General features: G+C 30.5%; 1 protein-coding gene across 3 annotated transcripts in view; it reads right to left on the bottom strand.

Moving 5' to 3' along the window:
* The window catches only part of LOC118195161 (ATPase family gene 2 protein homolog A-like), an 86,774-nt gene that overhangs the window by 69,184 nt on the left and 4,160 nt on the right, over nucleotides 1-13,430 (bottom strand). For all 3 annotated transcript variants that reach the window (XR_015041849.1, XM_085819637.1, XM_085819636.1), the window contains exons 3-4: nucleotides 8,727-9,050; nucleotides 5,343-5,822 (exon numbers count right to left, since the gene is read on the bottom strand). Coding sequence is in view for 2 of the 3 variants with exons in the window: in XM_085819637.1 (XP_085675763.1) it covers nucleotides 5,343-5,822; nucleotides 8,727-9,050 (804 nt within the window). In the remaining variant the exon portion in view is untranslated. The remainder of the gene's footprint in view (nucleotides 1-5,342; nucleotides 5,823-8,726; nucleotides 9,051-13,430) is intronic.

The raw sequence follows: 13,430 nt of genomic DNA, 5'->3' as shown, positions 1-13,430 counted from the left end.
ATTGTACTCCATTCTCAATTTTGCGTAATTATCAGCATATTTTACAAGAATTTTATGGCAGGCAAGTGAAATTTTTAGTCTAAGTCTTTTTGAATAATAAATATTACAAAACACACTGGCAGTTAGAAACATTCTATGAATACTATGGAGCTCTGATTTTTTAAAATCATGCATAACTTTTATATGGCTCAAATGCTTGGTCTACTGTGTCGACAGCACCGATACTTTCATTATAATGTTGAATATGTTTCAGTTTGAGATATTTCTCAAGGCTGCCTTTATGATATACAGTTTTTTCCTCAAAATTTGCTGAGAGGTTTGTTGTGACCACATAAACATCACTGTGGTATAATATTTACTATTATTGGCAGCATTAAAATTATATTACATGGAATGGCAACAATCATTCTTAGTTTAAATATTGTTCTTACAACATAACATTTGATGTTCTATTTTATGTGCAGTTTTAGTAGATTAAAGCTTCATTTCAGCTTCTTAAGGAAAGTAGTTTATTATATTTACAACAATTTAATCTACTAAAACTAATTTATACCTTATTTTTTTGCAAAATAGAAACTCTTTTGAAACCAGAAAGATTTGATGTTGACCCTGCATGTGTTGGAGCAGAATCTAAATGGAAACACTGGAAAAGAACTTTTTCAAATTTTCTCACACAATTGAAAGAAGCAACTGAAGAAAGAACACTGCAGCTATGTAATTTCGTATCTGCAAGTGTTTATCAATACATTAATGATTCACAATAATATGATAATGCAATTAATGTTCTAGATTCATTGTACATTACTAAAAGAAATGAAACATTTGCTCAACACTGTTTAGCCCCTAGATTTCAAGAAACGGGTGAGTCTGTAAATGAATATTTACAAATATTAAAACAGTTGAGCAAGGATTGTGAATTTAAGTCTGTTACTGCAGAAGAATATAAAAATGAGTATATTAGAGATGCATTCATCCGAGGTTTGAAGAATCCATGCATTCAAGAATGGTTATTAGAAAATGTCAGTATTTCATTAGAAAAAGCTTATGATCAAGCTAGAGCATTAAAAATTGCTGAATATCATTCTGCCTCATATTTAATATCTTCCTCAGCACCGGTAGCTGCTGTTGAACAGTGTGAGAACAAAAATGACGATAGTGAACAATTGTCAGTAGTTGCTCCTATTCGATGCAGAAAATGTTTCTATTGCGGAAGAGACCTTCATTTACGAAGTGTTTGTCCAGCTAGGGATGCAATATGTCAAGGATGTGGTAAAAAGGGCCATTAATTGTATAATTTCTGCATGCCATCTTACCAGATTTAAATTGATGATCTATAATCCGGAAAAACCCCTAATCCGGAATCATCGAAGTCTCGATGAGTCCAGATTATGGACTTTGTACTGTAATTATGAAAAACCTCTGTGCAGACTTCCTTATTGGGCATGATTTATTAAAAGATCATTTTTCTGTTGAGATAGAATTTAAAGGTGACAGACCACTTCTTAGAATTTGTTAGCAACTGCTCTTATTAGCAACTGCTCTTATAGTCCCTGTGTCATTGTTCTGTAATTTAACACCTGATTGTAGACCTATTGTTAGAAAGTCAAGACGCCAAACTGAAGAAGATAAAAAATTCATAGCTACAGAAGTATGTAAATTACTTAAAGAAGGTGTAATTAAATCAAGTAATTCTCCTTGGCATGCACAAGCTTTTGTGGTGCTACTTTGGTAGACGGTTGCATGGAATTTTGGCAATTTACGTTGGCGCGATTTTTACAATCATCAGCCAGCTTGAAAAACGCTGTTTTTACGCATAGTAAAGTATTCGAAACTTTAAAAAAATAAATATCGTTAAAAGTAATGGATTAATTTTTTGTTGAAAATGTCGTTTTTTAAGATGGCAGGCAAGTGTAAATAAATACATTTACTATGAGTATAAAATACAAAAGTAAGGATATTATTACTTTCATATAGCAAAAAAGAGAATAAAACACCACTATAAAAACATTGTGCCAACGTTTAATTAGATTAAAATATTACTGAAATTGAATATCGAATTAAAAACCATCCTACCAACATTTAAAAGAATTAGAATATTATTAAATTCAAATACTTTAAAATATGTTATATAAAATATAATTAACATTAAAACATATGTGACAATAATTATCTCAGCAATTTTTGAAAATAGTGTATTAATTTTTTTAACAAAAATTGAAGTATACAATTATAAAATAAAAGAAAAATATGTACTTAATTTTTTTGAGTAATTTAACCTCTTGTTTATTGATAAGTACCACAAAAAATATCGAAATCATAATTGAATCTTTCTTCACTATCGGAAGCAAATCATAATGACGAGGAATTTGATTTAAATCATATCAAACACAGAGTACATCGAGATGAAATACTACATTTAGTAAGGAATTATAAGCCAAATAAAATAAAAACATTAAAAACATCTGCCCTGAAGATAAGGATAGTGCTGACAGATCAAATTCCAATTCATTGCGCGCCGCGGCGTCCCCCCTCCCCACCACCAGCAGCGTGAAATTTATAAACAGATTTCGGAATGGTTAGAGAAACAAAGGATATGCCTTTATCCATTTTTTGCAGCAATTCCACTTTTTGTTTCATGGACTTCGAAACATACTTTCGCTTTGTAGATCCTTTACATATTAGTAAATATATATCAGAAATTCTATTTGACATAATAAAATGTTCAAGCTTACTTTTATAAAATTGCTCTAACAGTCTGCAAAAAATAATAAGCTGAATCCAATTCGAAAATTAAGGAACAACATGATCTGCAACATTAACTGAATTAGATAGTTTTAGCTTAGCTTATACCGTCTTTTATACATTACATGCGCATTCGTAAACGTATTTTGCACACACGCATATTCGCAGCCGTAAAAGTCTTATGCGCATGCGTCTATGCGACGCATGTACAGAAAGTTTGTAGCTTTGAGGTAGGGATTATATATCATTCCGGATTATGGGTGTCCGAATTAACGACTTTTGACTGTAGTCTATGCAATGGTAAAGACTTGTTTCACTTTTGGCAAATCATTTAAATGCTGCAACAACTTCACTTTATATGGAATACATTTTAGCTAGTTTCACAAAAATTTTTTAATTAAAGGACATGGAATGAAGTTCAAGACTCACTCTTATGGGTGAGCCATATAGGGCTTGTGCCAAGCCCTTTGTTAAGTTTTCCTCTAATTTTGTGATTTTTTTTAATCTGCCAAACTCATATATATATAAACTTTTTTTTAAATTATTACTCCACCTAAAAGCTTCCCTGAAAATCAACTGACATGAAAGAAAAAAATAATATATGGTAGATTCTAGATAAATTATGCAACTTAAATAAACAAACATATTATTTTATGCAATTTTCATAATATTTTGTGCTTTTTTTAATTTTAAAATGTTTTGCTTCATGCAGAATAGTTCACATTTCCTCTTTTTCGTAAACAAGCAAAATATTTAATTAGAATGTAATATTTTATTTTTGTAACATATAAACTGGGAAATCTTTGTTAAAATTTTTACAGCTCATTATGGCTCATACTTGTATTTTATTAGAAGGTAGTGCAAATACAATATACAAAGTTGCTCTTTAAATACATATAATCATGTAGCACTAGACAATGGTAAAACATTGTCTCTTAATTTTTCATCACACTGTAGACACAAGTTCACCGTTTTGAAGTGATGCTCTGAAGTTTGATTCAAATTCGAGTTGAACTATAATAACGGATCCCATTTTATTGAAATTTAAACCATAAAAAGGCTTCTGTAAGCACCATCATTTTAATTCCTTAATTGGTGCAGAAAAGGTACAAGATTCACTCCTCAGTACTACCGTTTCTTACACAGGCATGCGATGTATTAGAAGGAAAATAAGTGCAAGTTTTGCTGTCTAAAAACTGTTTACTTTCACAAAATAAAGAATAAAAGAAAAATGAAAATAAAAATTCAAAGTATAATAAAAAGGATGTATGTATAATAAAAATGATGTTTGTATGCAAAAATCAAAACAAAAATCACAAAGCTTTCATTTCAAAGCTTTGTGAATAATTTTACTGGTAGCAGCGCAAAGCAAATGATTGTACTTCAGAAGGACATATATATACGCCCGCGGCAGCTAACGCATCAGCTGAGCAAGGCATATATAGGTACTTTTCCATTTCGCCGGCGCAAATCTCGTCAAGCAGACTTCTGGCGACAACATACAGTATACACATAAAAAATGTTAGTTCTTGAGAATTTTTTACTCTGAAGGCATAAACATCTTAATATTGTTTAAAATTTTGTAAAAAGGTCGATAAATAAAGACAATAAATTTTTAAAAAAGACATTAATTTGAGAATTTACTACGGTTTTATGGTTCAACATCCTGATTCGACGGTTTGTATCACGACTCCAAGTGATCTCATCTCATGTAAGCTATGCAACAAAAATCTAATTCTCTCAGTAATTACCTACATTAATTTCAAGTAAATCTTAATTTGGAATACAAGTTTAAATGAAAGGATTATTTCAATTCGTACGAATAGCTTACTCAGAAACTATGTAAAACCACAGTGCTTTACTTTGCTAGTGCATTCTCATTAGAATTGATGAATTTAAACCCTTGACTTTGCCTTTTCTATATTTTCGCCTTCGGGTAAGCAGTGTGATTGCATCCTAATTGACTTAATTACCGCGAATGGCCTTAAGGCATAAAATTGAACTATCTGGTAAAAATGCTATGTAAATGTATGCCAGTATTGAAAGAAACAATCAATCTGATAAGAAATAGCTGTGTCTTGTTTTGAAAATGAGGCATAAAAGATTACCAGTGAGGGTATTCTGTTTGCCTGGCATCAGTTGTACCATTATTAGTGACTTTATCGTCTGTGCTGGCAAAACAGAAAAGTACCCATATATATATACACCCGCAGCAGTTAAGGGATTAATTACTGAATCATATGATACACAGTAACTGCTTATAGCACCATATAGAACACTGGGAAAACATTTTATATATGCATGCACATATTCCTTCTAGTTTCACTGTGGTATCTTTCATGGTACATTTGTTATAAATTAACCAAACTATATAACATGAGCTACATAGCTATGTGAAAGAGTCTGACTTAATATCATTTAACAAATAATTTCACAGAAAACACATGATTCTTAAATTTCAATCCCGATTATACACAAAATTATTTATAGTTTATTCACTGTGCTTAAACATGTTCTCTGAAACAGTGTTGCAAATCCAAAGTACTACATTTTACATAATACACAAAATAATTATATGTTTTGAATTTCAAAATACTTACTATAATTTTCTTTACTAAAAAACCTCAAACAAAATTCTTTGATTGAATGTAACTGCTGGTTTAGTCCTGCAACATCACTGAAAAATGGTCCACTCTTGCTCTCACTTGAATTTGAAGACTGAACGATATTCAGTTTTGTTTTATAAGTCACTTTATAAAAGTCTTGACTTTCACTTTGCTTGATACGATTTCCAGAATCATCTTTGATAGATAAGGATGACATCTGTGTCGTGAAAGACAAATTTAAATCACTTTGTTCCCTTTCAAGATGTGCCACTAACGAAGTATTTCTACAGTTTGTTTCATTCAAACTTAAGTCTGATGTGCTTGATTCATTCTTTAAATCACACTGATTATAGGACTTTTCAGTTTCTGAATGTTTCTCTAAACTCGATGATGAAATATTTAAAATAGTACAACGATACGTAGCATCAAATAATACAAAAGGCCGCATCATTCCACAGTGAATAAATCTGTTGCCTGAAAACATATAAATATTGAAATAACAATAATATTAAACTGAAAATTCTAATTGCATTAAAATTTTCTTTGGGAAGTACACTAAATTTTAAAATAAAATGTGTTTTACAACTAATGAATTATTTTATGATACGAAAAAAAAATAATAGTTAAGTATTATATTGTTACACATACCAACAAAAACCGTACATAACATGAAATGCTAAGGTATAAAAGATAACATTTTATACCATTAACAATTTTTTTTTTAATAGAACAAAAAATAGTAGTAGTGTCTCACAGAAGAACTCACAAAAGAACAAAATATTTGATTTTCAAAATGTCAAAAAACTTTAACTACATCAAATTCAAACTAAGCATGATCCCCTCTTGAAGTATATCAATATTTCTCAAAAACATAAACAATTATTTTTACACTAATTTCTCCAAACATAAAATACGGAACTTAAAAATTAATATTTTCTATTCTGGGAAGAAAACTCATGTCGCAGATACTTACTATACTGTTAATTTTTTTTTCCATCCTATAATATATAAAGTATTAGAAAAATATCTTTTTAATATTTCATCTGATTATTATTTAACTTTTTATTTAACTTTAAAATATGGTTTAAACTTTTTGACCTAGATACAACTAATTATTTGTTATTTTAGACCAGTTTTCCTACATTCATCTTATATTAGTAATTTCAGTTCTTATTTTAAAGAAGTGAACTTATTTTCAATTATAGCAAAATTCTAACTTTACATAAATTTTGAAACAGAAAATTGAATTTTTTTCATTTGCTCTCCAATATAAAATTTTTAATTTACCATTCAACTATTATACCTAGCATACTGAATTCCTATGTTATTGTATACTATACTGGATTAAGAGCCTTTCAATTAATAAATATGCTATGTCATTAGTAAAATTTTGATTCATATTACCAGAATCAAAATCTTCAATTAGTTTAAAAGCACTGTACTGTGTTTCACAAAACATCATGGATGGTTACTCGAATCTTTGTTTAATTTAAATTCTGTTATGTTTTATATAATATTTTATCACATCAATTTTTTCCAATAGCAAATTAATAATAAATTTATGAATTTCAAATCATATTTTCTAGAAGCCATGACAGTAAAATATAGAAACAACACAAACTAGAAGAAAATTTTATTGAAAAACTCAAGAAGACGATTTTCTCGATATCACCCATGATGCCCTGTTAAAAACTTGCTGTGAATTATACGTATTATGCTATGAATGCATATATGGTGTTACAAATTTTGTTTATAGTCTAAGTAGTACCTGAAGACTTTATTATGATTAAATTTTCTAACTAGAAAGATACAACATTAAATTTGTGAGCCAAATATCTTATTCTTGGGGGGGGGGAGTACTTATTCTGAAGAAAACGCACTATTTTTCAACCCCAATTTAAGATAGTTTATTTTTAAACACACTAAATAACATCCAAGTTCTTTTACTACTACTAGACACACATATATATGTATACACACGAACACACTTAAAGCCCTTTGTTTATAAATGTAAGGAATTTTGGTTAGAGTTGGCTTTAGGGTACCCCTTGTATTATCACGAAGTTGTTTCATTTATCGCCAAGTTGAGTAGTTGAATAGTGAGTAATAACCTGAGGCAAGTTGAGTAGTACCTGAGTATTTGAATGTTATGGAAAACTTATTATGGCATAATCGTTTGCATTATTCTGGGAAATTTTGAATCCAAAACATGGGATGTTTTGGAATCATGGATGTGTTGCTTAGGAAGTACATTGCTTATTTCACTGTTTAGACGGTAAAATGGCTGAATGTAGCAAGATTAATTTGAAGTTTCTGTACAATTTGGAACGAAAGGGAAAAAGTGCATTAATTGACTCGTATGTAAATGAAGGTTTACTTAGTAGCCATCTTCCGGACAGTCCGGAACTACGTAGTATATTTTTTATTCTAATTTTTGTAAATTTATGTGGATACGGATTCTAGTTCAGATAATTTTAGGAAGTTTCTGGATGTTGTTAAGGAATTTTGTCTGCCACAGACTGAAGACGAACGAATTTCTAAATAAGGTAAGTTGATATTTGCTTTGTGTAGTGCTTAAATGCATAACACGCTTTTCCTTATGTTATTTTATTGTTTGGCTTAAAATGTAGTTTATTAAGATTATGTATTTTTTGTTTGCCTCTACAGTAGAATTGTGTGGTCCTTGACTTTTTAAGTGAAAATATATCGATGTGTACATGCACAAACTCAAGGGAGTGAGTAAGGCATAGTTTGTGCAATTCTCTGATGTTTTTTTAAGTGAAAATAGGTTGATGTGTACATGGATTAAATCAAAAAAGTGCACAATGCCATTTTTGTGCAAATTTGGGATTTTTATTTTAAGTGGAAAATAAGTCAATGTGTACATGGATATCGAATTTGTGCAATTCTTTGTCTTGTTATTTTGGCTTTGTGTAGAATTTGGGCGCAAAAATCACCACTACGCAAGCAAAAAAAAAAAAAAAGTCAAAGAATTGCCTAAACTCGGTATCCATGCACCTCCAAAAATTGCCAAGGAGTACTTTAAAATATACTTTTACCAGAATTTTTAACATAAAAATGTAATGTAAAGAATTTTTAATATAAAGAAATATTTTTATTCTTGAAAATTTTTTAATAAAAATATGAAACAGGTTTTGTAACTTAATATTTTAGATTCAGCTATAGGACCAGAAAGACTTAGCAACTGAGCATTATACAATATAATTGAGAAAATTCTTTAAATAGTTTTTGATAAATATTTAAGTTTTTCTTCATTAAACTAATTAAAATACTACATATAAATTAAATTCAATTTTTATTATTAAAAGAACTCTTAGATCTTTCTTGACTGAAAAAAGAAATCATGAAAATACATACTCAGAATTCTTAAAATGTGATTAGCTAATTCTTCATTAACTGGAAGGTTCAATGGTTCCAATGAAACATCAATATTGTCAGCATGCTTAATTTTTTTATAGTAAGGATGAAGAGTCACAGATTCTTCATGTTTAAACCCCATATCACATTTTGGGAAAAAGATCTCAGATTTCTTTTTAATACATTGCATTGATACTGGTTCACAAAGAGCCTCATTTGTCTGTCCTCTTATAATGATGTAGGGAGTGTAAGGAATACAGCCTTCAAGAACCGATGGATGGATAAATGCAGTGTGCTTCCAACCAGATTTTAAACGCTCTGAATCTAAAAGAAAAAAGAAAAAAATGCATATTTATATGTATGTTACAAAAATTGTAATTTTGGAATCAAAGCCCAAAATTTATGCAATTTTTTAAAGTAATTATTACAATATCTTTATCTACAGAATGTTATTACCTAAACTATCAAAAATAATACCAGGAAATAAACATTGTTCACTTGAAATTAATCATTAAAATACATTAAAAAAATTCTATTTACGTATTTTATGCATTATTTAATGATTTTTAAAAATTAAAAGTACAGTTGGATATATTCTATCTGAGTTTGCTCTTCCATTCTTCAGGCAGTTGCTAAAATTCAAATAATCCAAATCCTCCCATCTTTTGTGAAGACACTAATGCCATTTCTGACATTTAAAGCCATACATATTTATATAAAGGTCTGCCCAGGAGGAAGGCTGCTTTCTTGGAAGATTTCCAAAGGAAAATTGGCTTTCATTTACATCATTCATGAGGAAAACCATGCACAGCCAGCTTGTCCAGCCACCTGAAATAGAGCCCGGAACACACTATAATATCAATAAAAGAACCATGAAAGCTATATTGACTACCATCAAACTATGAAAGATGGCAGAGATCCCATCAATAGTTCTTACAAAATTCTGAAGGAACTAAAGTCTTATTCAATAAACAATAAATACTCGACCCACTTCATAAAAATACTTTCGTTGATTTCTACTATTTTGTTGGACCTTTCCATTTTACTGAAAGCTCTGTTTAGAATGCTATGAGTACAAACTTTCCACAGATAATTGCTCCAATCTATTACATTTTGTTAGCCATACTCAGCTGACCATATCGTGTCTATACACACAAACTTTTTTAATGGTATTATCCCATAACTTTGAAAAATAATACACTGCCTGCTTTTCAGCAGAAGACTCTCAAATCTTAATTATTTTTTCAAAATGCAGGGGGAAAATGCAGCACTCATAGTTAATTTATATTCTTGTCTTAGGCAGCTTTTTGAGAATCAGTTGGTGTTATATCAAATGAAAATGCAGATGTTACGAATGCTTTGTTATGCCATGCTTATCCATTACTGGTGCTACATCACATTGCTCAGTGACAATTTCACAGTCGACAGAATAATATGTAACATGGACTTAAGACTAGCATGAGAACATGACATACCTTCCGTATATTTGAAAAGTGAAAAAATAACATAATTTTATAGAAATATAAATGTTTTTAATTACATATATCATGAATTAAATACATTTTTATTTAAATCATATTAAAAAGTAAAATAATAATAATATTCTTAAGAACTTCATCCATTGCTTTTAAATATCTTAGTTTGTTAACCAGCAACAAACAGATTAAATTCAAAAGATAAATATCTTACATTTTGCTGTATGGCAAGACTTAAATGAAAAATGAAATGATGCAAAATTATATTTTCATACTAAAAGGGCCTTTTGTCCTAAAAAGGATTTTTTCCTGCAAATGGAATCAGTTTTTTGGTACTATTTTGTTATAGCTGCCATCAACCATATTTGGCACTTCTAGATTTGTGCCAAGATCTTGGCTATAATTTCACCAAGCTTGTGAAGCATGAATGAGAAAATAAAGAACACAATATATAATAACAACAACAATAATACTCATGTAGTTTCCTAAGACTATTTTTAAGAATTTTTATCCTTATTATTAATTTATCGCATGTAACTGCAGCACTTTTACACATATTAAGCTGTTTGTTACACCATTTCATGTATGTTAGTTTCTCTGCCCAAGAATACATAAATCTAATAGCAGGGATGAACGATATTCTGGATATCCAATTTCCAACATCCAAGAGGCCCATCTTCTTTTTGCAATTTTTAATATTACGCCTCCCAATTGTTTCCTCATTAACATAAAGTTTTGTGTTGGGGCCACTTTCGCATACTGGTTTGTCAGGTAAAAGACCTCTTTCTTGAAAAAATAATATAGCATCCACCTCATTACTTGGTAAATTAAAGATTGTAAACATCATATTTAGAAAACAAGCAGTGAATTTACGGAACTATTCTGATAAGCACCCTCAAGTCGCCAAATTTCTCGCCAAATATTTTTGGCGAGAAACTTCACGCTGTCATATTACGATCTAAATTTTTTGTCTACATTTCAAACTTTAAGCCTAAAATGTCTCCAAAAACACGGTTTTTGCACATGCAAAAACTACGTTTTGAACACACGATTTAAGCTAAAAATCCGAAACAAAAACAAAAAATTTAGATAGCAAAAACGTAAAGTTTCTAACCATAAATATCTGACAAGAATCCATGTACACAGTGACATGTTTTAACTTAAAAAAACATCTACGAATGGCACACTGTAGGCCACGAACGAATCTACAAACTACGCACACCTCGCTTTAATAAATTAACATAACAACAATAAATTTCAAAGAATACCATGTACACAGCGTTCTGTTTCAATTTTAAAAAACATCTACGAATTGCACAATCTACACTAAAAACAAATCAAGAAAATAAACTGAAATAAATGGTACTTACGTATTATCGCAACCAGGATGACGCAATTTGTAAGTTTGAGTAAAAAAGTACGAGTAGAAAGAAAATGTACATTTATTAATTACAGATAATTTTTAATACAATTTTTTACATTATTTTGTTTTAAAATATAAAATAGCAATTAAACCCTTCCGGTTTCGAATTTGAAAAAGTTGCAAAATTATTTTTTCGGCGGAAATCTTTTGGCTATTGCTTTTAGCACTGATTGAAAATCGTCTTCGCCATTAACAGCTTGAGCTTGGCGCCATATAAACTCACTTGTATTGTATCCTTTCCAGCAATCCGAATAAATGATGCTTCCTTCCTTGATATTTTCGCAAATTTTTTCCATGAGGGTAATGGTGCTTCTGTTAGGTACAGTAACCAAAAATGTCTCTTTCTTTTCTCGGCAAATTCCGCCGAAAACTCATTGCTCTGGTAGTAAACACCCAGTGTTATTTTTTCTTTTTACAAATAAACTTTCGTTTATTTCCACAATAAGTCCTTCGCTGCCTATTTGCTTTCTTTCTTTTTCATCCATTTCAAGGGCACATATCTCCCGCATGTAACGAAAAACTACGTATAACACGTAGGGTTGCCGTAAGTAGGGTCGCCAAATTTGGCGATTTATGCGAATTTTGGCCTGGTTGCGTTAATACGTAAGTACCAAATAAACTTCAGACAATTCAAAAAACAACAATAAAAACAGAAATTCATACAAAAAAACAATAAATATAACATTCTACAAAATAAAAACAATAAAATAAGATGCACTTACCACAATGAAAGCTTCTTTTAAAAGCAGAAATATCTTTCCCCCCTATCTTCTCAGATACAGAGCATACAAAGTCCAAAATACATTCGTTAATAAAATTTCGCCAGTCACACAACGTCTGTGAAGAAAACTTCCACGATTTTGCTATATCACATACCTCCCTACGATTCAAAATATCGAAAGTAACAATAAAAACTTCCTCCAACGTTAACTTGCTACACGAAAACCAAGATCCAAACCTTAAACTCCACTTACACCCACATACTTTATTAGCAACAATTTTACTGCAAACCCACACAAGTCTATCAGAAACACCATTTTTCGTCCGAGTTCTCACATCAGCTCCGCATTTCGGACACGTCAAACTCCGTTTTAAAAGTCCCGACTCCCACAGAAATTCCAAAAATACACTATGATCTGCATAAATACATCCGTGAACAAAAGACTCATTAACAACTCCAACATCGTACCTTTTCATACTAAATTTACTCTGCACACAATCTAAAATACGCGGCTGAAACCTTCCCACCACGTCTTTCATCGTAACATAGGCCATTTCAAAAACACATGCGACACGAACCAACTAGCGATTAAACTACTCCACCAAAACATTTTTCAACATCGACATGGTTGCCATACTACACGCAATCGCGCCAAAAACCAGCGCAAAACACATATCGCCACATTTGGTGAAATTAGGGTGTTTATCAGAGTTGTACCGAATTTACTTTTAAATACACAATGTAGATTTGTAAACCTTAATGAATAATATAAGAACAAAAATGAATAATATAAGAACATGTGATGAGAGTAAAAAATGCAGCATGGTATTAATATACAATTATGTGGCAATATACGATTCTGTACAATATACAATTATAACATGCAGCCAGATTTTTGCAAGATATCTCAGTTGATTGATTTTTCAATCTTGGGGACCACTATAACAAAGGAGTACTGTTTTTACTTTTGGTGTAAATATAATTCAGTTTAAATAATCTATATCAACAGCCATATTCTAAATGCCAACGGATAATCTTTACATGACAAAATAACAAAAGTTAAAGCAGTGTGTCAGGTGGATTGC

Source organism: Stegodyphus dumicola, chromosome 6 (assembly GCF_044657685.1).
Source record: "Stegodyphus dumicola isolate Sdum_Otavi_A_Nest chromosome 6, ASM4465768v1".
In the NCBI taxonomy this organism is placed as follows: Eukaryota; Metazoa; Arthropoda; class Arachnida; order Araneae; family Eresidae; genus Stegodyphus; species Stegodyphus dumicola.
Note: the sequence above shows the minus strand (reverse complement) of the source record. Positions and strands in the feature narration are given on the sequence as shown.